The sequence below is a fragment of the Pongo pygmaeus genome, chromosome 5 (genome assembly GCF_028885625.2).
Source record: "Pongo pygmaeus isolate AG05252 chromosome 5, NHGRI_mPonPyg2-v2.0_pri, whole genome shotgun sequence".
Taxonomy (NCBI): Eukaryota; Metazoa; Chordata; class Mammalia; order Primates; family Hominidae; genus Pongo; species Pongo pygmaeus.
Window position 1 is genome coordinate 146,572,275 of NC_072378.2, and position 23,118 is coordinate 146,595,392.

The 23,118-nt window shown below is 37.6% G+C and overlaps 1 protein-coding gene across 2 annotated transcripts in view; it reads left to right on the forward strand.

The window, feature by feature from the left end:
- Window positions 1-23,118, forward strand: part of GRM1 (glutamate metabotropic receptor 1) — a 420,402-nt gene that overhangs the window by 123,046 nt on the left and 274,238 nt on the right. For both annotated transcript variants that reach the window (XM_054490307.2, XM_054490308.2), the window contains exon 3: window positions 15,146-15,395. In XM_054490307.2, coding sequence (XP_054346282.1) covers window positions 15,146-15,395 — 250 coding nt within the window. The remainder of the gene's footprint in view (window positions 1-15,145; window positions 15,396-23,118) is intronic.

Here is a 23,118-nt window from a genome sequence, read left to right on the forward strand (position 1 = left end):
TCCTGGCTCTCATTCTGAAAATTTTATTGGGAAATTTCATATTGTATTAGCCTGCTTGGGCTACCATAAAAAATTATTACAGACTAGGAGGCTTAAACCATAGAAATTTATTTTCTCACTGTTATGGAGCCTGGGGAGTCGAAGATCAAGTTTCCAGCAAATTTGGTGTCTGGTGAGGGCTCTCTTCCTGGCTTGCAGATGGGTACCACTTGCTGTGCCCTCACAGGTTCTCACATACTTGGTTTCCTCTCATAAAGAGTGTGAGCACTTTGGTGTCTCTTCTTAGAAGGCTTCTAATCTTACTGGATCAGGGCCCCACCCTTATGACATTATTTAACCTTAATTACCTCCTTTTAGGCCCAATCTCTAAATACAATTACACTGGGTTTTAAGACTTCAACATATATATTTTGTTTGGGTTATGATGGGAGTGGAACTCGTGGCTTTATAAAAAGAAGAGAGACTTGAGCTACTACACTCAACCTCTTCACCATGTGATGCCCTGTGCTGCCTCAGGACTCTGCAGTGTCCCCACCAGCAACAAGGCTCTTACCAGATGATGCTTCTCAACCTTGAACTTCTCAGTATCCATCATTATAAGAAATAAATTACATTTCTTTATTAATTACTCAGTTTTAGATATTTTGTTATAAGCAATAAAAAACGGACTACAACAGAAAATTGGCATCAGGAGTGGGGTTGTTGCCAATAATGAATACCTGAAAATGTGGAAGTGGCTTTAGAACTGGGTAAGAGACTGGAAGAGTTTAGAGGAGCAGGCTAGAAAGGTCTCTATTTTTATGAACAGATCATTAAGAGTGATTCTGATGAGGGCTTAGAAGACAAGAAGATGGGAAAAATCTGATACTCCTTAGAGGTTGGTTTAGTGATTATGACGAGAATGGTAATAGAAACATAGATTGTAAAGGCCACTGCGTTAAAATTTACAAGGAAACTGAAGAAAAAGGTATAGGAAACTGGAGTAAAGGCTATCCTTTTTATAGATTGGCAAAGAATGTGGTAGAACTGTGTTTATGCCCAAGGGCTTTGTAGAAAGTCCAACTTAAGAGTAATGATCTAGAATATCTGTCAGAATAAATTTCTAAGCAAAACAGAAGAAGCTCCATGGCTGCTTTTGCTGCTAATCCCGAGATTCAGGAAGAAAGGAATGATTTAAAAACAAAATACATAATTAAAAGGAAAGCAGAATGAAAAGATTTGGAAAACCCTCACCTTGGCACATAAAGAGTGAAAAAGTATGTTCAGATGAGGAAACCAAGGTTGTAGCTCAGCAACCATATGGTGAAGATATTAGCACAGATAGAAGGAAGCTGAGTGCTACTCCTCAGGACAATGGAAGAAAGACCCCAAAGGTATTTCAGATATCTTTTAGGCTGTCCCCCCATCACAGGCCCAGAAGCCTAGGAGAGCAGAATATTCCCGGGGGACAGGCCTAGGACTATCTCTATGAGCTAGCTGCCCACGGCCACTTCAGAACTCTACTCCCTGTCCCCAAGCACACTGCTCAGCTGCTCAGCTATGGCTCAAGTGGCCCCAGGTACAGCTTGCACTGCAGCTCTGGTAAATATAAGTTGTAAACTTTGGTGGCGTCCACATGGTGCTAATTCTGCAGGCTTCTAGAAAGCAAGAGCTGTGGTGGCTTGGCATCCTCCACCTAGATTCTACAGGATGTCATGGAAAGCCAGGAGTTAAGGCAGATACTTGTCACAGGGATAGAGGCACTGCAGAGATACACCACTAGAATAATAATGAACAGAAATGTTGGGTTGGAGCTTCTGCAGAGTACTCACTAGGGCAATGCCCCGTGGAGCTATGAGAGTGGGACTGCCACTGAGACTTCAGAACTGTAGAACTACCAGTGTGCAGTGCCAGCCTGGGACAGCTAGGTGTACTGAGCCCAGTCAAACCATAGGGGCAGGGCTGTCCTAGGCCTTGGGGGCCCAACTCCCCTCACTAGTGTGCAAAGGACACTGGACATATGGTTAAAGGAGATTCTTCTGAAGTCTTAAGATTTAACGTCTGCTCTCTTGGGTTTCAGACTTTCCTGAGGCTCTTAACACTTTCTTTTGGATTATTTCTTTTTTGGAATGTAAATATTTGCCCTGTACCTATGTACTACCATTTTTTTGTTTGTTTTTGTTTTTGTTTTTTGAGACGTGGCGCCATCTCGGCTCACTGCAAGCTCCGCCTCCCGGGTTCACACCATTTTCCTGCCTCAGCCTCCCTATCAGCTGGGACTGCAGGCACCTGCCACCACGCCCGGCCAATTTTTGTATTTTTAGTAGAGACGGGATTTCACCGTGTTAGTCAAGGTGGTGTCGATCTCCTGACCTCGTGATCCGCCCACCTCTGCCTCTCAAAGTGCTGGGATTACAGGTGGGAGCCACCGCGCCCAGCCTATCATTGTATCTTGAAATTAGATAACCTGCTTTGATTTCACATGTTCCCAGATGAAATTCTAGACTTTGGACTTTTGAGTTGGTGTTGGAATGAATTAAGACTTTGGGGTGATGGGATTGGAATGAAGGTATTTGTGAAGGACATGAGTTTTGGGGACCGTGGTGGAATGTTACTGTTTGAACATCCCCTCTGAAACTATGTTGAAACTTAATCCCCAATGTGGTAGTATTGAGAAGTAGAGCATTTAAGAGGTGATTAGATTAAAAGGGTCTGCCCTCATGAATAGATTAAGTCTGAGCTAGCATGTTAGCACACGAGTACACACAAATTACTCACCATGTGATGCCCTGTGCCAACTTTGGGACACTGAAGTGAGTCTCCACTGGTAAGGAGACTCTCACAAGATGCTCACCATAGACCTTGGACTTCTCAGACTCCATACGTTAAGAAATAAGTTCCTTTTCTTTATAAATTACCCAGTTTCTGGTATTATTTTATAAGCAACAGAAAACAGAGTAATACAGTCTTCATATTTGACCCTTCGTTGTTACCACATGGCTGCTACACCTCCAGGCTCAAGTCCATTTACTGGCTAAAAAAAGAAGAGACAAAAGGCTTAAGAAGCAGACCATCTGCCATCTGACTTTTTCAAAAATTTCCCAGAAGCTTCACTTGACAACTTCTGCTTAAATCTCATTGCCTGGAACTGGGTCACTTTGCTTCTCTGGCTACAAGGGCATCTGGGCAGCTAGGTGTTTTTGGCTATGCCCGTTCACTCCAAGCAAAAGTGAATATTTTTTGTTAAAGAAGAGCAGAGGAATAGATAATGTATAGAAAACTACCAGAGTCTGAAACATAGAATGTGTTGTAGGTAAGTAATTAAGAGCCATATGCTTTAGAGTCAGGCACATCTGAATTCAAATCCCAGCTCTGACAGTATTTGGGCAAGTTACTTAAGTTCTCTAGTCCTCAGTTTCCTCTGTAGATGGAGAGAATTATGACAAATAAAGCGACGAAGTTGTGGTAAAGATGAAAGATGATAATTAAGACATAAGGTCTCCATAAATGCTAGTGTTCACATTATACCACCGTTTTAGGATCACAAGGCATTTGTGTTTCTTATCCTCCCTGGACAGAGTCATACTTTAATTTCTTTTAACTTTAGTGAGACAGAATGTTCAGAATACCAAGACACAGAAGCTGGTGAAACAGGTTTTATGCAGCATTATTTCCTATTAAAAATAATTATTCTCTCTGCTTCTAGCCCTTCGCCTAAAGGGAAGTCCTCTATGAGCCAGCCATCCTGTCCTCAAGCTGAAGTGCTTTCTTGTGTTGGAGAAGAGGTGACTAGGCCTGCAGCCTAGCCCTTGTAGGAAATTTGCAACAGAGAGGGTGTCCTGAGTCCTGTATATTTTTTCTTAAGGCAGAGGCTCATAGATCAATAAATCTACATCTCCCAAACTCAGTCTCATTGAGTCTTCAACTTAAAAAAAGAAAGAAAGAAAAAGAAAAAAAGAAGACAAATTGCTTCTTTAGTAAATTAGAGCTCTCACATCAGATTTCAGGATTTCTATCAAGAAATCTGTATGTATTACACATGGTCTTTTAATCTAAGTATGTAGATATCACAGAAAGTGGCACATAGCCTATGGCCAACTTTACTTAAAGGCAGTCACTACAACATTAGTATTTCTTATTTCCTTTGGGAAGAAAAATTGTTATGTAGGCATTATGAGCGGTTCAATTCCCTTCTGGAAAAATTTCCCAAATACCCTGTAATAGCTGTGCTTGGCATGGCATTCAGTTTTCATCCCTATGTATTTTTATTTCAAACTTATTTATATTGACAAATTAATTCCTGATTATTGTAGAGAACTTAGAAACAAAAATATTAAAAATATAAAAACACAATTACATATAATTCTATCATCTAAATAAAACTATTGTTAACATTTTTATACTTGTTCTTTAAATTTTATATATGTAAATGTATTGATATATATTTTTAAAAATTGGATTTATATTTTGCATTCTATTTTAAAGCATGCTGGCACTTAAAAATATGACATAAATATTTTCCCTGACTTTGAGTACAATTTTATATCATCCTTGAAAATGTTTGCATGCATTATTTTTATAAATACATACCAACCTCATATTGTTGGACACAAATTGTTTTCTGTTTTTATTATTTCTAATATGTGCTGTGATAATTTTTGTGACTGAAACTTCGTGGAAAATGAAATTATTTTCTGAGTCAAAGGATATGAACATAATTTAACATACTTCATTGTATTGATATTACTATTACAAATTTTTTACCAAAAAGATGAGAAAAATGTATTACACCGTTAACATGAACTCTTGCCAACAGTGGATATTATCATTAAAAAGTATATATAGTTTTGTGTGAGCGTGTGTGTGTGTGTGTGTAATTTGGAGGTAATTTTTCTGAACTTGTTGTTGCTGTATACGACCTTCCTGTTTTTGATTATATACCAATACCACATAGGTAAGGATAGTGGATAGGTGAGATAGAATTTCTCCTGTGAACCTGTTTCTTGCATGTGGAAACCACAGTGGGAAATGCTGGGTTTTTTTCCAAGAATGATGACTCCTTTTGTATTTTTATACCACTTAGATTTTGCCTTCTCTTCTTTCTCCATTTCATAAATAGCTAACTGAAGTTAGAGAATCAATGAAGTGGGTCATTGTATGAAGCTCTAAAATGGATACAGTGAGGCATGAGTGTTTGTAACTTAAAGAAGACTCAATGACAGAGGCTGGACATAGATAAATGTAGACATTCAATACATCTTTAAACCTAAACACTAAAAGCCCCAAAATAAAAAAGAGAAGGACTTTCTTTGTGCAAGTGTGGCAGAAAAAAATATAGGGACAACCTGGACACAAGGTGACCGTGAGTGGACAGTGAAGCACTGCAGTAAAGAAACAATCATGAGCTTGGGTTTTATAAATAGGAACATGGGCATAGAGCTAAAGCTATTGGGTCAGTGCTAAAGCCTTATGTCCACTTTCAGATTCTACAGCTGTAGAAAGATGTGGAGAATATTCCCTGCACTTTTCTTTGTTCTGGGAAATTTAAAGTCATTATCACATATAACTTAATAATCATGATGAGTTTTTTGGATGTGCGTTATGACCTCCATTTTACACAAAAGGGACCAAAACTTAGAAAAGAAAATACTCTAGGGTTATCCAGATCTTTACTGAGGATGCAGGATTCAAACCAGGTTGATTTGCCTTTAAGTCTCATCCTCTCAATCATTTAGCTGTAAGGCACAATGAGAACACGATGCTGAGAACACAGTGAAGCAAGAGGACAAAGACTACTTGGCCTCTATGCTATTACCTAAAGAAAACACCCAATTTGTAGTAAATCTCCTTCTTCTACTTGGGTGCTATACTTTTGCCTGCCAAAGCTGGAACAGAGTTGAGGCTGGAAAATTGCTTGTAAGATTCTCTTGTTCTCTTTGATTGCCCTTTGTGAGGCAGTTCCTGCACTGACCTTGAATATAAATTTCCTTACATGCCACCACCTGGGAACACCAGGACAGGTGATGATTCACTCACCTCTGACTGACCAGACCCATCATGCTGACTGTGTTAGAGGACTCAGCAGATGTTTGGATGGAGGCAGGAAACCCATAACATTTTCTAGGTATTAAGTGGCAGAGAAGAACCAAACAAATTAAAAGGCTGCCAGGAAAAGTGAAAGTAATAGGGGTTGTTTCTCTGCTGGGGAAGAGAAATCTGAATTATGACTTCCAGAAGGACCACCTCCCCTCTCCCCAAAGAAGAATTTAAACCAGCTGATATTTGTCTGCACTGAGAATAAAGAGGAAACAAACAAATTTAGGTTTTATCATAAGAAATTTAGGTGAAAAAGAATTTCCTGATAGTTACAGATGTTGAGTATTAACAATAGTTTTCCAGAAGGGGCTGTGAAATCAATTTTATTCACAGAAATTCTTATTTTTGTTTTACCTTTTATTACTCATTTAAAAAAATTTATTTTTATTTTTGGATACATAATAGTTGCTCATATTTATGGGGTACATGTGATATTTTGTCACAGTCGTACGATGTGCAATGCTCAAATCTGGGTACTTGGGATATTCGTCACTTCAACCATTGATCATTTCTTTGTTGGAAAGATTCCAATTTTACTCTTCTAGTTATTTTAAAATATACAATAATTTTTGTTAACTATAGTCACCCTATTGTGCTACTAAATAGTAGATATTCATTTTATCTAGCTGTATTTTTGTATTCATTAACCAACCCCTCTTTATCTTCTCTCCCCACTACCACTCCCAGCCTCTTGTCACCATCCTTCTACTCTATCTCCATGAGATTTAACTTTTAACTCCCACAAATGAGTGAGAATATGCAATACTTGTTTTTGTATGCCTGGCTTATTTCAGTTAACATAATGTCCTCCAGTTCAATCCATGTTGTTGCAAATGACAGGTTTCACTTTTTATTGGCAGTATAATATTCCTGTATAAACACTCACACACACACACACACACACACACACACATTACATTTTCTCTATCCATTCATCCAAGTGAAATTATACTTCAAATATGAAGGAGAAATAAAGACTTTCCCAGAAATATTTTTTAAATGGGACATTCTCTTGTTTGTCCAAGATGTCAAACAAAGTAGTTGGCAAAGTAGTTGGTTGATAGGTAGTGATCTGTAACCCAAGGGACCAGACCAGGAATGGATTCATCATCACAGGAGAATGAGAGAGACTACATGAAATAACCCAGGAATTAAGAGTGTCTAGAGTATAAGATAGCAGATTCTCCAAAGGGAAACCATTTATTTTTTAGTGAAAGTGTACAAACAAATATCTACATATTTTCTCTATATGAATGTTTTTCCTGGTATAACCGATGTGTAAATATGCAGGAATGAGCAATGTTGAATACAGTTGTTTGACCAAGAAAGTATTTGAAGATGCACTGACAGGATTTGAACTAAGTGCTACATGATGGCTGAAATGTTACTTGAGCCACCAAATGGAGCTCAGATTGTTTCTTAAATATATCCTCAATATTTTGGGAGTGGAAAAAAAATCAATTTAAAGCCTAGTTTTCAGTGCCTACCTTTTTACCGTGATGGCAGTTCATACAGGTGATTATGAAATGCAACACAATCTATTTCATGGCTCAATGAAACTTAGTCACTAAGTCACTATAAATCAATTTTTCTGAATACGTTTCCATTTTTCCAGTTGGATAATTACGTCTGACTTTTCAAAATCATACATAGTTTAGAGAACTCAGAGTTGCAGCCGTTATTTTCTCTCCTGAGATCCCATTTTACCCCTATTTTCAGTGCCTATCTTAACTTTACCCTGGTATAAATAATCATGTCCACTTCTATTATTTTAAAATATTTTTATGATTATTCAAATAATAGGATTTCTTTGTAAGCTCCATGTGTTCTCCTTCATAAATATCCCATCAGTTCTGTTTAGAAGTTAGTTTTAGAGCATATCTTGATGTAACCTATCCTCTGTAAATATTGTTGTCACATAACTAAGATAAAAATTAAGATTTTTCAACACGTTAAATTGTATATGTTATGGACTTTGTCAGACGCTGCTCTTCCCTTTCTCTCTTACTCTCTAGGTTTTAGGCAGGATCTTAACAGTGATAAAGTCTGTTATAAAATCTTCTACAATGCAGCAATATATAGCACATTACCACGTTGCAATCTTGTAGTGTTATGCCAGAGGCCTCACTAAAGATCTTTAAACAGAGTGTCATTCTGTAAATCGTGAACCTTCTGCTCCAGTGGGTCTTCTCTACTCACTGCCTCTAAAAGTACCTCTTATGTATTCACATTCACTCCATTCACCCTGAACGCCAGTGCCTTGCTTGGCATCAGGCTCATTTTCCTTCTTACTTTTCTGGAGAGGTGTTCTCTGATTATCTCTACTCTCCCATCCTTAAATCTAGGATGATGGTAGATTTTATTTTTCATGTAGCATATATGGCTCAGTACTGCTGCTGTATTTTGTGTGCTTGTGTCATGCCTTCACACCTATACTGTAAGTCCATGGAGGAAGCAGTCAAAATGGTGGTTATGAGCAAGAACTTCCAATTAAGATCCTAGGTCCACCACCATGTCCCTTTGGGTGAGTTACTTAACTTCTTTGAGCTTCCACATCCTCACTTGTAAAAGAGGGGTTATAACTTCTATATGGAGTTATTATGATGACTAAATGAAATGCTTAGGTGTTTATCCCAGTGCCAGACTCATGGTAAATTTTCATCAAATTGAAGGGAGAATCAATGTCTAACCTTTCTTGGCAACTCTTAAAGGGCAGAGCACAGGGAATTTTTCAGGTTAAGAGTTCAATAAAATATTTGCTAATCCAAAGAAAATATGCAGCTCTCTACCAGCCCTGAGTGTTTACAATTACATAGCCTTTTTATTTCTTAAGTGTTTTATTACAGGTCACTTTCTTATATATTCACAACTTTCTTTCAGAGCTACAGATACTAGACACAGAGAATTATCTAGATAAATTCTTCAAACCAGCGAAGGCAGGAAGATAATTGCAGTTGTCCTTGTCATGTCATTAGTTCTGTTTTTAGTAAATGAAAGTAATAGAATGTTAAGCTCAATGGGAGGTGGTTTCCTTTTCAGTTTGTATGCTCTTTGCATCTAACACTGTTATCAATACGATGCGTATAACAGGGTTGTTTTGAGAATCAGATAAGATAATGTGTACAAATACAATTTTTAAAGTAAAGGTTGATAAAAGTTCAAGTTCTTTCTACATTAGTGCTGCACTCATGGGAATTTATATGTAAGTTTGGAGCCTTTTAGGTATCATGAGAGAAATGGGGAATTGAAACATAGTCAAATGCAAAATACTCAGCTCTCTATCAATATGTATAGTTAAGAATTGCTGTTCAGATGAGAACACATGGACATATGCTGGGGAACAACACACACTAGGGCCTGTCATGGGAAGTGGTGCAGGGAGGGAGAGCATCTGGAAGAATAGATAGTGGATGCCGGGCTTACAAGGTGATGGGTTGATCTGTGCAGCAAACCACCAAGGAAGGTGTTTACCTATGTAAGAAACCTGCATATCCTGCACACGCACCCCTGAACTTAAAAGTTGAACAACAACAACAAAAAGAATTGTTCAAACAAGAACATATAAATAAAGAAATTGGGACAAACATTTCATGAAACCAGTTAACTCATCCAGACATTTTAGATTATGAAACATACATGTTTAATTGTTTTTTGCTACTAACAGAAATAAGAAGTAACCTAAGAATCAGGACAGAGCTGTTCCAGTTCTCATATCAATAAGCTTCGTGCCCATTGGTGAGATATTTCACCTCTCTGTGCCTCAGTTTCCTTGTCTGTAAGCTGATCTGTTTTTCTGAGTATGCCTAAGGGTCTTTATTAAGTTTAAAACACAAGGATTTTCTTATTCTAATGCAAAGAGTATTCTTGTTCATTTAACCTGCATGTGTTTTCAAAAAGGAGCAACATCTTTTTTTTATTGAAGTCCAAGGGTGGGCACCCTGCAGTAAACTCATTCTCCTTGTAACACAATCTTCTGACAGGCCGACAGTGACTTCTGCTGAGAGGGTCTGCTAGTGATGTCTATTTACCTTGCAGATTCCTGAACCTGCATTTATTGTGAGAAAGTGGCATCTGACCTCCTTCCTTGCGCCCTCTTCTGCAGATGAATTAGCCATTCGCTGGCCAGCTGTGTGTGGTTTTCTCCCTTGTAATCAGTCAATGCCTCTCTTTTGAGTCATGACATGTTTCCACAGTCTTTGGAGCTGAGGATTTTGTGATGTGTTAATGCTTCTTTTGGGCTTCACTGGACTGAATTAGGTTACTGAAGATGGTTGAATTAAGAGAAAAATGCATTAATTTGATCATTTAATGTTATAAAAAAGGAAACAAGAAAGCTTCTTTTAAAAAATACAGGAACGTCTTATTAGATTTAATTACAATGCTCATGAAACTTTTACAGATGTTGACATTTAAGTCCCAAGTCCTTTCTGAATACTGTCATATTTTTACAATTATTTTCTTAAATAATTGCTGCATTTACCTGATATTTATCTTAAAAAATTTTGAAAGCTACTGCCAAAGTGTGAACCAAAATTTAGAACTGCTTTCACAAACAGTATATGTACTTATACCTTGCCAACACTGAATATTATTAATCTTTGAACTTCTAGCATTCTATTAGGTAAAAAAAAATATTTCATTTTAAAGGTACTCTATTGATAACAAATAATATTCAGTGATTTGTTTCATATGCCTGTTACCCACTTTTACTTATTTTGTTTAAATTGCTTTTGTTTATAACTTTTGCCCTTTTTCCATTGGGCTGATACAACAAATGCACCTTTGCTGTGCATTTAAGTATCTGGAACTATCATGAGTACATCACTGAAAAAGCCATAAGAATATTTTCTCGTGGAGATTACATTCTGGGGGAAAAAGAAAAATAAACAAAACAATCAGTAATATGTACAGTAATGCACCAGTAATGACATTTTGGGAAACAATGGGCCACCCAAAGATGATTGTGGTTCCACAATCATAATAAGATTATAATATGGTACTTTTACTGTACTTTCTCTATGTTTAGATACACAAATACTTACCGTTGTGTTACAGTTGCCTACAGTATTCAGTACAGTATCATGCTGTTCAGGTTTGTAGCCTAGGAGCAATAGGCTATTCGATATACCATGGGTGTATAGTAGGTTATGCCATCTATGTTTGTGGAAACACATTATAATGTTTGTACAATGACAAAATCGCCTAACAACATATTTCTCAGAACATATCCCTGTGGTAAAGTGTCACATGACTATATTGAGATAAAAGCATGGGGAATGACCAGGATTTACTTAGAGGTTGCTTTAAGCTAACTGATCAGGAAAGGCTTTTCAAAGGAGGTGATATTTCTTTCATGATATGACTGATAAGATCACCCAGTAGCAGAGCATCTTTTCAGGTGATGGAAATAGCATGCATGAGTTTGGGGTATTCCCCCAACAGAAAAAGAGAAAAGGCTCCTGGGATGAACCTTCCAATTTCTCCAACCTTGTCTCTTCTCACTTTCCCTCCCTCACCTTCTCCAGTCTTATGGAAGAGCCCATGCACAGCCTGGTAGTCAGGGAAAGGAGTTTCCATTTTATTCCAAGCATGTTGGAATGCAAATGTAGCTTTCTGTAAAGGAGTGACAAAATCGGATTTACACTTTAACAGATTACTCTGGTTGCTAGGTGTGAAATCAATCACTGAGAACAAGAATGGATGCAGGGAGGCCAATCAGGAGCCTACGGCACTTGTCTAGGTAAGAGCTAATATTTACTTGGTGTAGAGGATACTATACTTGGCCCACCCAGATTTCCTTTACCTGCTGTGTGTGCCAGTCTACTAGCTACCATGAAAGTAGGCTTCTATCGGCCAGGCACAGTGACTCATGCCTGTAATCCCAGCACTTTGGAAAGCTGAGGCAGGTTGATCATCTGAGGTCAGGAGTTCAAGACCAGCCTGGCCAATGTGGTGAAACCCCGTCTCTACTAAAAATACAAAAATTAGCCGGGTGTGGTGGCACATGCCTGTAGTCCCAGCTGCTCAGGAGGCTGAGACAGGAGAATTACTTGAACCCAGGAGGCAGAGGTTGCAGTGAGCCAAGATTGTGCCACTGCACTCCAGCCTGGGCGACCAAGAGTGAGACTCCGGCTCAAAAAAAAAAGAAAGTAGGCTTCTATCAGTCCCAGTTGCCTGCTTTCTGGGAGGCGGTACCTGGTCTTCCTTCTTGTAGACCTTAGCCAATGATTGACTGACAAGGGGATCCCTTGCCTGGAGGTGGGGTTAACTCTCTGGTATAATGTGCTCTAGCACTTTATTGTGTTGTCAGTCTGAAGCTATTCTTTAGCTTAAATGATGTTTCTGCTTAGCTGTTTCCTACTGTTCTTCCCTGCTTCTCTTTGTCTTCCCTTCCTCAATAACTTACTTGAAAAATAATCCTCATATTAGGCTCTGTTTTTAAATAACCTGACCTAAGACACAGTTTAGAGTGGCAGAGGCTGAAATAGAGGAAAGAGAAAGGATTAAGAATGTTCTAGAGATAAGGGCTACAGGAATGGTTCTGGAATGTGAGAAAAAGACAGAAATAAAAGTAGTTCTCAAATTTTATTACTGCACAACTTGGTGGTTAATGGCATCATGTACTAATAGATGTCTGGAAGAAGTAGATTTGCAAAGTGGAGAAGGAAATAATTTTATTTCAAATATGTTAAAGTGTCTACAAATGGATACCATCAGGTAGGCAACTAAATAAACCAATCTTTTTATCCAAGGGGCAGTTCAGTCTGAAGATCTGTATTTGGGATTCAACAGTGGCATTCAAATATCATTTGAATGCATGTGACAGAGTAGGAGTACCTATGGTGAGAGTATAGATGAAAAAGACAAAATTTCTCAGGATTGAGTCCTGGTACGACAATTGGAGCAGAGAAAGAAAATCCAGCAAACATACTGAGGAGTGACCAGTGAAGTGAGGAAAACAGGAGAAGGCTGTATCACAGAAATAAATGAATAAAATGTTTCCAGGAGGGTATGGCCAACTGTTGAATGCAACTGGGTGGTTGATGAAGACAACAGACCACAAGATATGGAAACAGGGAGATTATTGCTGATCTTGACAAGAGAATATTTTGATAAGAGAAGATTCTGAGGTGATGGGTATGCCTATGTCCAAACTCATCAAGACGTATACATTAAATGTGTACAGGTTTTGTATATCAATTAGATGTCAACTAAGACAAAGAGAAAAAAATGCTAAAAAGGAAAGAATAGAAGAAGCAAATACATTGACCTAGGCAACTATTGTTGCTATAAACAGGAGCAATGAATCAGTAACTCAAGAGGGACAATGAGGTCAGGGGTATTTTTCTTTTTGATTAACACTGATAGGAAGGAGAAATTGATTATCCAAGAGAGGGAACAACTGTAGGAGAAACTCCTTGAATAGACAAAAAGTGATGGGATCTAGTGTCCGTGAGCAGGAGTTGGCTCTAACCTAAAGTAGACACACTTCAAATTTACAACAGAAAGATTGATAGATAATATAAATGCCAGTGAAGAAATGTTTATAGATGTTGTAGTGGGAGGCAAAGCTAGTTTTTGATCGACTCTATGTTCTTATTGAAATACGAAATGATGACCAAACCGAAATGGGGAGTGGGAATGGTTTTGGTAGTTTGGAAATTTGAAGAGAGAAGAGTAAGGATGAAATAATTAATGAAATATTTAATATTTAATAATTAACAAAATAATTTCTTACTTCTGTAAGAAAATTTACTTACAGGGGTGATGTAGTATAATTTCCTTGTGCTATTGAATATCCCTTTTGGTATGTGTACTGATGAATTTTAAATAAAACCATTCAGCAAGGTTGTGTCTTTTTTAGCCATATTTAGGTGCTCAGGTGTAGACATGGAATAGGCAGATGATTGGGTTTAACTAACATTAATGTCAGGAAAACATAAGAGAGTTAAGGAATTTGCAAGAAGCAATTAAGAGGTAGACTATGAAATCTAAGCTGGGCTAGGAAGGAAACAAGAGGAAGGATGGAAGGAAAAAATAGGAAGGTTAATGGATTTGAAATTTTGATGAGGTTGAAGAAGTGCTGTGGTAGGGGTAGTAGAATATATGAGTTTGTATGATGAGATGAGGTAGCAGAGACGGATGTTTGACATCCACATTCAGGGGTATTAGAAACATCTGTGATAACAAGGTCAAAAGTGTGACCCTGGAATGTGTGGGTTACAGGAAACATCAGTGGAAGTGGGGAGTTTGAGAAATCGTGAGGGCATGGTATCAGATGTATCATCCACATGCAAGTGAAAATCCCCAAACTTCGGGAGAGGAATAGAGACACAGAGCCTCATAAAATGGAGGCTAAAATCATCAGTGGAATAGAGAGACAGGGAACTTGTAAAGTGTGATATTTATCTCATTGATTTCTATGAGTTTTCAGTTTTTTGAAGTGTATTTTATTACAAGAATGCTATAAAAAAATCAAAATATAAGACACAAACCTCTCATAATCCCGTCACTTTGTCAGAGGATGGTGGATTTTGACAAAGCCCTATAGCTGTTTCTGGTCTACTGATCTCTGGCCTAGCCAGGTGTTCCATTTATTTTGCTTACTCATTCTTCGTGGAAACGTTGCAGGACTTTATGTCACCAAGAGCGTCTGCCTCTTAACCTGGCAGCCAGCTGAAGCAAGTCCTCAAATAAACAGAGCTTCTCTTCGTGCTCCTTTGACCTCCCTAGTCCAATGCACTGATCTCTCCTACGTGGTTAAAATCTGGGACAAGAACTATTAATAATGGTTGTAAAATAGGACAGCAATCCTTCATTTTATAAAACATGTCTCATTATACGTTCCCTAGCTCAGATCGTCTCTCATTATTTCCACAGAGTTGATTGTCTGGTTATATTTGATTACTCTCTTTAATCCATCCAGATCTTCCTTCAGTCTCAGTCATATTTACAAATTATTTGGCAAGTCCGTTCTCTCCATTCCTGTGACTAACAAGTTGTTATTCCATTGTGTAAGTAGTGTTATTGCCACAGTTGTCTTGAACATCTGCTGATTGTTTCTGGACAGGGAATTATGGGGAGAGCGGAATGGACGCTTTCAAAGAGCTGGCTGCCCAGGAAGGCCTCTGCATCGCCCATTCTGACAAAATCTACAGCAACGCTGGGGAGAAGAGCTTTGACCGACTCTTGCGCAAACTCCGAGAGAGGCTTCCCAAGGCCAGAGTGGTGGTCTGCTTCTGTGAAGGCATGACAGTGCGAGGACTCCTGAGCGCCATGCGGCGCCTTGGCGTCGTGGGCGAGTTCTCACTCATTGGAAGGTAAGTTTCTCTCTCTCTCTCTCTGTCTGTCTCTCTCTCTCACACACACACACATGCACACATACACTTTGAAACACATATGCTTGCTTTCACAAAACTAGACTTGCTAACTCCAAAGTGGGAGAGATGTGCAGTGCTGAGCTGAACATTAGTTTTGGATCTCACTGATAATGTGAATATTGGCATCTTCCTGCTAAACAACAGCAGAACAAGGCTCAGGAGGGAGGATTGGTTAAGCCCAGGAGTTTGAGGTTACAGTGAGCTGTGATTGGTGCCACTGCATTCTAGCCTTGGTGACAGAGTGAGACCTTAACTATATATATATATAAAAAAAAAAGGAAAGAAAAAAACAAGAGCACAGCAGCATATAACAAGATACTGATACTTTTTCAGAAAAAAAAAAAAGATGGAAAGCTGTTTGGCAGAATATGTCTTGATCTGGAGAATTATTTGTTTCACTTGCTTTCTCCACACCCAAGCCGATGCTTACGTCTTCCTACCTCCTAAACATGAGCATCTTATTGAGATATCAGTGGATAAAGGACAGCAGTGAAAATGGAAAATATGTATTCAGATTTGAAATTTACAGAGTTGGCTAAAGACAAGTGAAGATATGCAACGGAACTGTAGAATTTTATAATACATCATCTTGTCACATTTCTGAGATAGCTCATTTTGATGCTTTCTGCATGTCATTTCTGGAATTGCTGGTGGTGGCTCCCAAAATTTCTGTTCTCTTTCTAAATCATGTGTACTTGTTTGGCAATAGATGGTCATCATCACTGGATTTTTCGTAGGGCTTTTGACCTAACAGATATCTTGTTTAATTTGCCAGCTTCTAATATTGCATAAATAACCTGCTCAATTTTCCCCAGGAACCTACTGAGTTCACCTGATCTTTACTGATCTTCAACCCTATCACACTCATCTTCTGAAGCTCTTTGTCTCTTCCCATCTCTTCTTCTGGGTACACGACAATCATATCACACCCATTAAAGAGCCTCAACCACTGATCTTCTTCTCTTGGAAGCTGGGTAGTACTGGTGTGGACATGCTCACTGGACCTTTCCCTTCTGTCCTTGTGTTTATAATAATGACTGCAATTCTAGTAATACTAACTTTGCCATCACCTGGAATTAGAGGTATAAGACACTTCAGGGACTTTTTAAAAGAAAATAGGATAGAAATACAAATAAATGAATAAAGAAACAGAGATACTCTCCAAGCATGAGGAGGTGTGGAGCCAAGGTCAAATTGTAATTCATGATTAAGATAATTATTCAATATGGGCAAAATTGGCACACTGGCACACAGAGTCAACTTGGCGTCTTCAACATGGTGCAGTTTTTGGAAGCCAATAAAATGTTCATAGGGAAGCAGGTCTTCTAAGGAGTATTTAAATAAGAAATGTTATTTCTTTTAGGAATGAAAAGAAGGTAAGCAATATTGTTGAAGTGTTACATGGAGTAATATATGCACCAGGACAGAGGGTGTCCAGACATTCAGGCCTTTCCATTGCTCTGTAACATGACTGCTTTTAGGAAGGTTGCTTGTTTTTAAAAAATTCTCATATTTATAATTTACAAAACAACAATAGTCTGTTTTGCAGAATTTATTCTTTTTATAATATCCTCAAAAAAGGCTATCTACCTGGGTTCTGGAGATATTGAAAAGATGTGGCAAACCTGTGAGCTTTGGGGCATATAGGCTACCTAATTATGAAACGTAATTACACAAAATTGTGAGGTGTGTAATTGGAGTGTGAAAAATGTATCCTGTCACCATTGTGAGCTGGACAAGAATGATAATGGCAACTTAAGACTTTCTAGCTCTTTTATTTTACCTCCTAATAATGCAATTGAACTCATACAAGTATTTCTGAGAGTCTCACATGTGTTTGTTTATGTGCTTGTCTATGAAGAGGTCAGCTACATGTGATGTCTACCTCTTTTATTCCTCTTATCTGCCCCACCTCTGCTGGATTCCACTGACATATCCGAGGGAGCTATTGTCACAATGAACACCTGAGCTTCTGAGGACACTGCTTCCTGTGCTAATAGTTACGGTCACTGATGCATGGAATCATTGAGATGACAAAGCTATACCATACTCTTTGCCAAGTGAAAGAAAGTGTCTCTCTGTTCTTCTGGGCTACTTTCCACGAGTGTCTATCAAAATGGTGTTGGCTTTTAATCTCGAATCTTAGAGAATTTTAATGAAAGCAGCCTTTAAAATTTTTTTGCTCACAATTTTCTCACCCTTCCCTGACATCCAGATATGAGTTCATAAGGAGCTGAGCTGGGGACAGAGCCAAGCAGTGAGATGATGCCATCCTTAGAAGTAGCCTTCCCTTCAAGTGACTGATTCCCTCTCTTTATCAGGGATGGATTCTATCCTAAATGCTGCTCTGTCACTCATGTCAATGGACATGTGGTGGGTTTGGTTCCCTCATTTCAGCAGACATGTCCAGAATGGCTACAGTTTAACCTCAAGCTATAACTTCTAGCTACATTAGTAATGCTGTCAAATATATCTCCCTTCCTTTCTAAGGGATTTTATCTACCAAATGTTGAAGTTTTTTGAGATCAGAAGCCATTGTTTGGTTTCTTTCATAACACACGGTATGATTCTGGCTACTGCCAAAGTCACAAGAGGGCATTGGGTAGGTGGTCATAAACTTCTTTTCATATAGTAAATCATGGTGTAGGTAGCAGCAGGAGAGATTTGGTTAAAAAAATTAGGACTTTTTAAATGAAGACCTACATGCCCTCATCTCCATGTCTGTTACTTTCTCTAACACTTCACATGCAATGTGTCTGGAACTCTTCTTGGCACTACCATCAAAACATATTCAGATGTGGAAAACTTGTCACCACTTCCTCTGCTATCATCCTGGTCCAAGCCACGATCATTTTCCCTTGGCTTATTGTGATAACCTCAAAATTGGACCTCTTGGCCATCTAGTCTTAACATAGAAGGCAAAGTGATCTTCTAAAAAATTAAGTCAAGTAATGTCACTCATCACCTTACATGCCTAATGCCTTAAAATGACCCCCTATTTCTTTCATAACAAACTCATTACAAAGGCCTTCAAAGCTCCATATTTGACCACTTGGAATGAGTTGCTTAGAATGGAATAATGAACTATACTGATAGAAAAATAGACTTTTAAAAAAAGAAGTTCTCATAGAGAATAAAAATATTATATATTGAAAAAATGTGGTGGTAATGAAAAAACAAAACAAAACAAAACATGGACTAAGAGCTCTAGCTATGCCATGAAGCAATTATTTTATCTTATTTACTTAGTAGCTTTTTGTCTTGGAGCCTATTTTTTTCTATTAAAATAAAATATTTGGCTCCACATCATCTTTAAACATTTTTCCAGTCCTAGAATTTGTAATATATTGAGACAATATAACTAATCTAAGATCAATAGGGATGTATTTATAGATTTATCTAATATTATTCATGAATTTGGGCTGATCAATTTTCTCACCACCCACTTTGTTAAAACCAGAATTCATAGAATAAGCTGGTCAGTATTAGGATAAATCTGTTGTTATGGAATATAGCCAGCAGACCCAGGGGAGAATCAAACCTTTGACTTTGAATAAATTGGCATAGTATTCTCACCAAGCAAATTAACTAATCACAATCAAGTTAATCATAGTGCAAAAGAATCTTTTCTTCTTGTCTCTATGAAAGCTTTACTTAAGATGCTTCTCAGAATTATGCTCACTATAATAATAATTGTAATAATGATTGTGATGCTGATGATGCACCTGCATCTGATAATACCTGTTTAGGACTTACTATATATAAGCACTGTTCTAAGAACTTTGCACATAACTCATTTAATTGCCACAACAATGTGATAAGATAGGTACTAATATTATTCCCCTTTCAATGTATGGAGTACAGTAACTTGTCAAAAAGTGCTGCAGTGCCAGTGCTGGGATTTGAAGTTAGGGACTGCAACATCAGAATCTGTGCTATTAATTAGTAAATTTGTGGGGTAATGGAAAAACAAAACAAAATGTGAGATAAGAGTTAGAGCTTTTCCATGATTGTTTTGTTTAAGAGATATTGGCATTAATCTTAGTTTCCTTTTAACTTGCTCTCTCTTCCAGAGATTTAATTCACTGTTTAGAGTCACCTTCTTTGGGAAAATCAGCTAAAGTATCTCCCATGAGAAAATTATTTTACATTTCTAGTTATTCTTTATTTCTTTTCATTCTTTTATTTCATGCTTAGTTTTAAATATTTCCTGTGATAATTCATTAAAGGATAACTCATTTAACCTCTTTTCCAGCTCATTTCTTTATCTTAACATGAGACTTTACAATATCATTCTCTTTGCACACCAGGCTTTATCTATAGAACTATATTTATGTAGAAGTCAACTTGGAATGAGTGCTATTTCTCTAAAATTCTAAGTTACAATTATTAAAATTCTAATAGTTAACTGATGGATCTGTTCTAATTCTTAAATTTTTTTATCTGAAGAAAGTAAAACAGAATAATTTATGTGTATGAGCACAAAAAATAGCTACCATTTATTGACGGTTTGGTAGGTACTAGGCTATTAATATATGTTGTCTCTAGTTCCAACAACAACCCTGAAAGGTTGACTTGAAAAGCAGAGAAGTTCAGTAATTACTCCAAATTCCTAAGTTTAATAAGTGGAGGAGTCAATATTCAAACTTACTACTGAACCATATTATCATATACATATATAGGTATTGAATTGTAACCTCCTCAACTGTAGGAACCAAGTTTTATACAGCTGTTTATTTTCCTTCATGCCTAGCATAGTGTTTTGGTATGATGACTTTTTAATAACTACATCAAAAAGCTTGGTAGCTAGTAGAGAGAGCATGTAGCCTCATTATGTGACCCCTGATTTCCCTTTGATAGTCTAGAATCAGTAAATTTTACCTGGTTTGGTAAGGGTTGATGCTCTTCAATCAGCCTGTATCTCCACAATTCATCTGTAAAATTGGAACAACAACCCATTTGGGTTGTCTTATTTGTCTGATCACAAAATGCCTGCTTGCCTGGTGAGTCATCACTGGGTCTCACTAGTAGGTCCCTTGGCGGTACCTTAGCTCCCCTAAAGACACACTATTCTTTCAGGGTGAGTGAGAGCCTCTGACTTTAGTCCTTTTCCTAGTGTTGGCATTATCCTGAGCCTCCACCCTGGTTTCCTCATCTTGGAAAGCCTTTACTGTAAGTTCACATTCTGCCTTGTTAGGAGTCTTTGACTAGACATATTAGGTGTACCATATTTATTTATATATTTTCTAGCCCTTTTTACTGGATTATGACTACATCTTTTTTTTTTTTTTTTTTTTTTTTTTACAGTTCTTGCATTTCAATTGCTTGTCCCTTACTAGTGTGTGCTCTTTTATCTATTGTTTCTCGCAACTCTGTGATCTTCTCACTCATTAGGTCAACTTTCTATCACTCCTCACTGCAGAGAAACACAACCCCCAGCCCTTTAGCTAAAACTTGATCCAAGAAAATTTTAATCTCATGCTTTTTTAGTTGAAACACAACAAACACATCAAACACACGTATAAAAAAATGGTTGAATGGAGCAATTGCTTTATTTGGAAAGAAGACTACAGTTTCATTTAAAAGCAAATGAAGTACTTGGTTTTTACTGTGTACCTTTTGGGGTCTTTTTCTTTCAGAACACACATTTGGGAAAGTGACCTCTATATCCTTGAAATATAAGATTATATACCATGGTGTTATGTTTCATATACTTTTTAAAAATAAAATATGAGTTATTTTAGCTTTCATGTTTCCACTATGGAAAAAAAATGGGGAAAAATCTAAAGTTTGCAGCATTCAGGAAAAATTGCAAAGATTTTATTTTAAAGAGAATGTGGACTTTCATTGAAGTGTGACATCTCCAAAAATGGATTATAATCAGAAGGCCAGCAAGGCAGATAAGCATTTTCTGATGCATAATGGTCATGACTTACAGATATATGACTTGGCCTTTTCTCAGCTCCCAAGGGCAGGAAATGATTACAAACCTGCAGACAGGCTATACTTTTCTTAAAACACTCCTGCTCTACAGCAGATTAATGAGAGCTTTGTGGAAAATTACACTGCTAGAAAAAGACTGAGAAATGTTGCTTGGGAAGGAGAAGGAATTTTGTTTAGAATACTCTGGAGAATAAATATTATTTGTAAGATATCAACAGGTATCGTGACTATAGATCTCTGACGCAGAATTGCTCAGGATTTCCATAATAACTGAGGTGGCTGATTTACCTCAAAATTGGTAATTATAAACCCTTCCTATATTCTAACACCTATAGTCTCATGTTTCAGATACCGGACATCTGAAACATGAAAGATTCCACTTTCATGGTCTTTACCTGCCTTTAGGGTATTAAAACATTGAGGAAAAGGATTTCTGGTACTGTCTGCGTCTGTATGGCACTACCCAATTTGAATAGATGGAAAAGGATGTCATTATCATTCAGCTCATTTTGTCTTTGATGCTGATCAGAGACAATATGAAATTTATCTTAATATGTTCTTGTAGCACTTGTGGCAGTTCCTACCTGGGTTTGAATCAGAATCAGCAGACACACTTAAAAATAGATTCCCTGATCTCACCTTAGACCATCAATACAATTTCTTGGTCAGGACTTCGGATCTTATTTCTTTTTTTATTTTCCCCCTCTGATGAATTAGCTTTCAGAATCACTGCCTTATGATGCCTGGATCAGGGATTTGCACTCATGTGGCATTCACTATGAATGAACTACTTATAGGGCATATTTGAAAGGGAAGACAAAGTGAAAGTTTAACTCTATTGTCCATTATTCTACCATTTCAGCTCTGTTTTTTTCTTTCTTGAAATCTACTTACCTTCAAGGTTTTTGTCTTAAACTACAGATACATTTGAGATTAGTAAATAGTAGTAGGAGTAGTAAAAAACAATTTGCAGTTCTCTTTATTTCCTGTGTTGGTGTCTTCTCCTGCTGCCCAAATTGGCCTACTGACCTGCCCTCCTAAAACATAGTCATGTTCCAGTTTTCTGACTAATCAAATTGCAAAGCAGGAGCATTTAAACATAACTCAAGGTTATGAGTCTAGAGTTGCCTGGGGCCTACCAATGAACTGTCTCTTGCTAATTACCAGAATGGGGTCTGATGACTGCATTGTTCCTTAAGTTAGACTCTCTCCATAACCACTTATCTGTCTACATCACAAAACTGGGGAGGTTTAAAAAACTTTAGCTTTTGGGCTCCACCTTCTTCAGATTCCAGTTTAATATGCTGGGGAAGGGACTTAGTAATTTGTATGTGCTCTTCAAATTAGCTTTATTAAATTCACCAATTTTATGTGTTTATTTGATGCATTTTGATAACTCTATACAGTGACATAAGCACCAAAGCAATCGTGATGTGGAACACTTGCACAGTGTTTCTTAGTACCGCTTTGCAGTCTCTCCGCCGCAACGCCTGGAAACAGGCAACCATGGCATTACACTTTGGCTTTTTCTAGAATTTCACATAGAAGGAATCATACAGAATATAGTCTCTTGTGTCTGATTTCTTTCAATTGACAAAATACTTTTGAGATTCCTTCATGCTGTTGGGCATATTACTAATTTCCTCTTTATTGTTGAGTAGTATTCCATGGCATAGATACATCTCAACTTGCTTATCCATTTACCTATTGATAGACATTT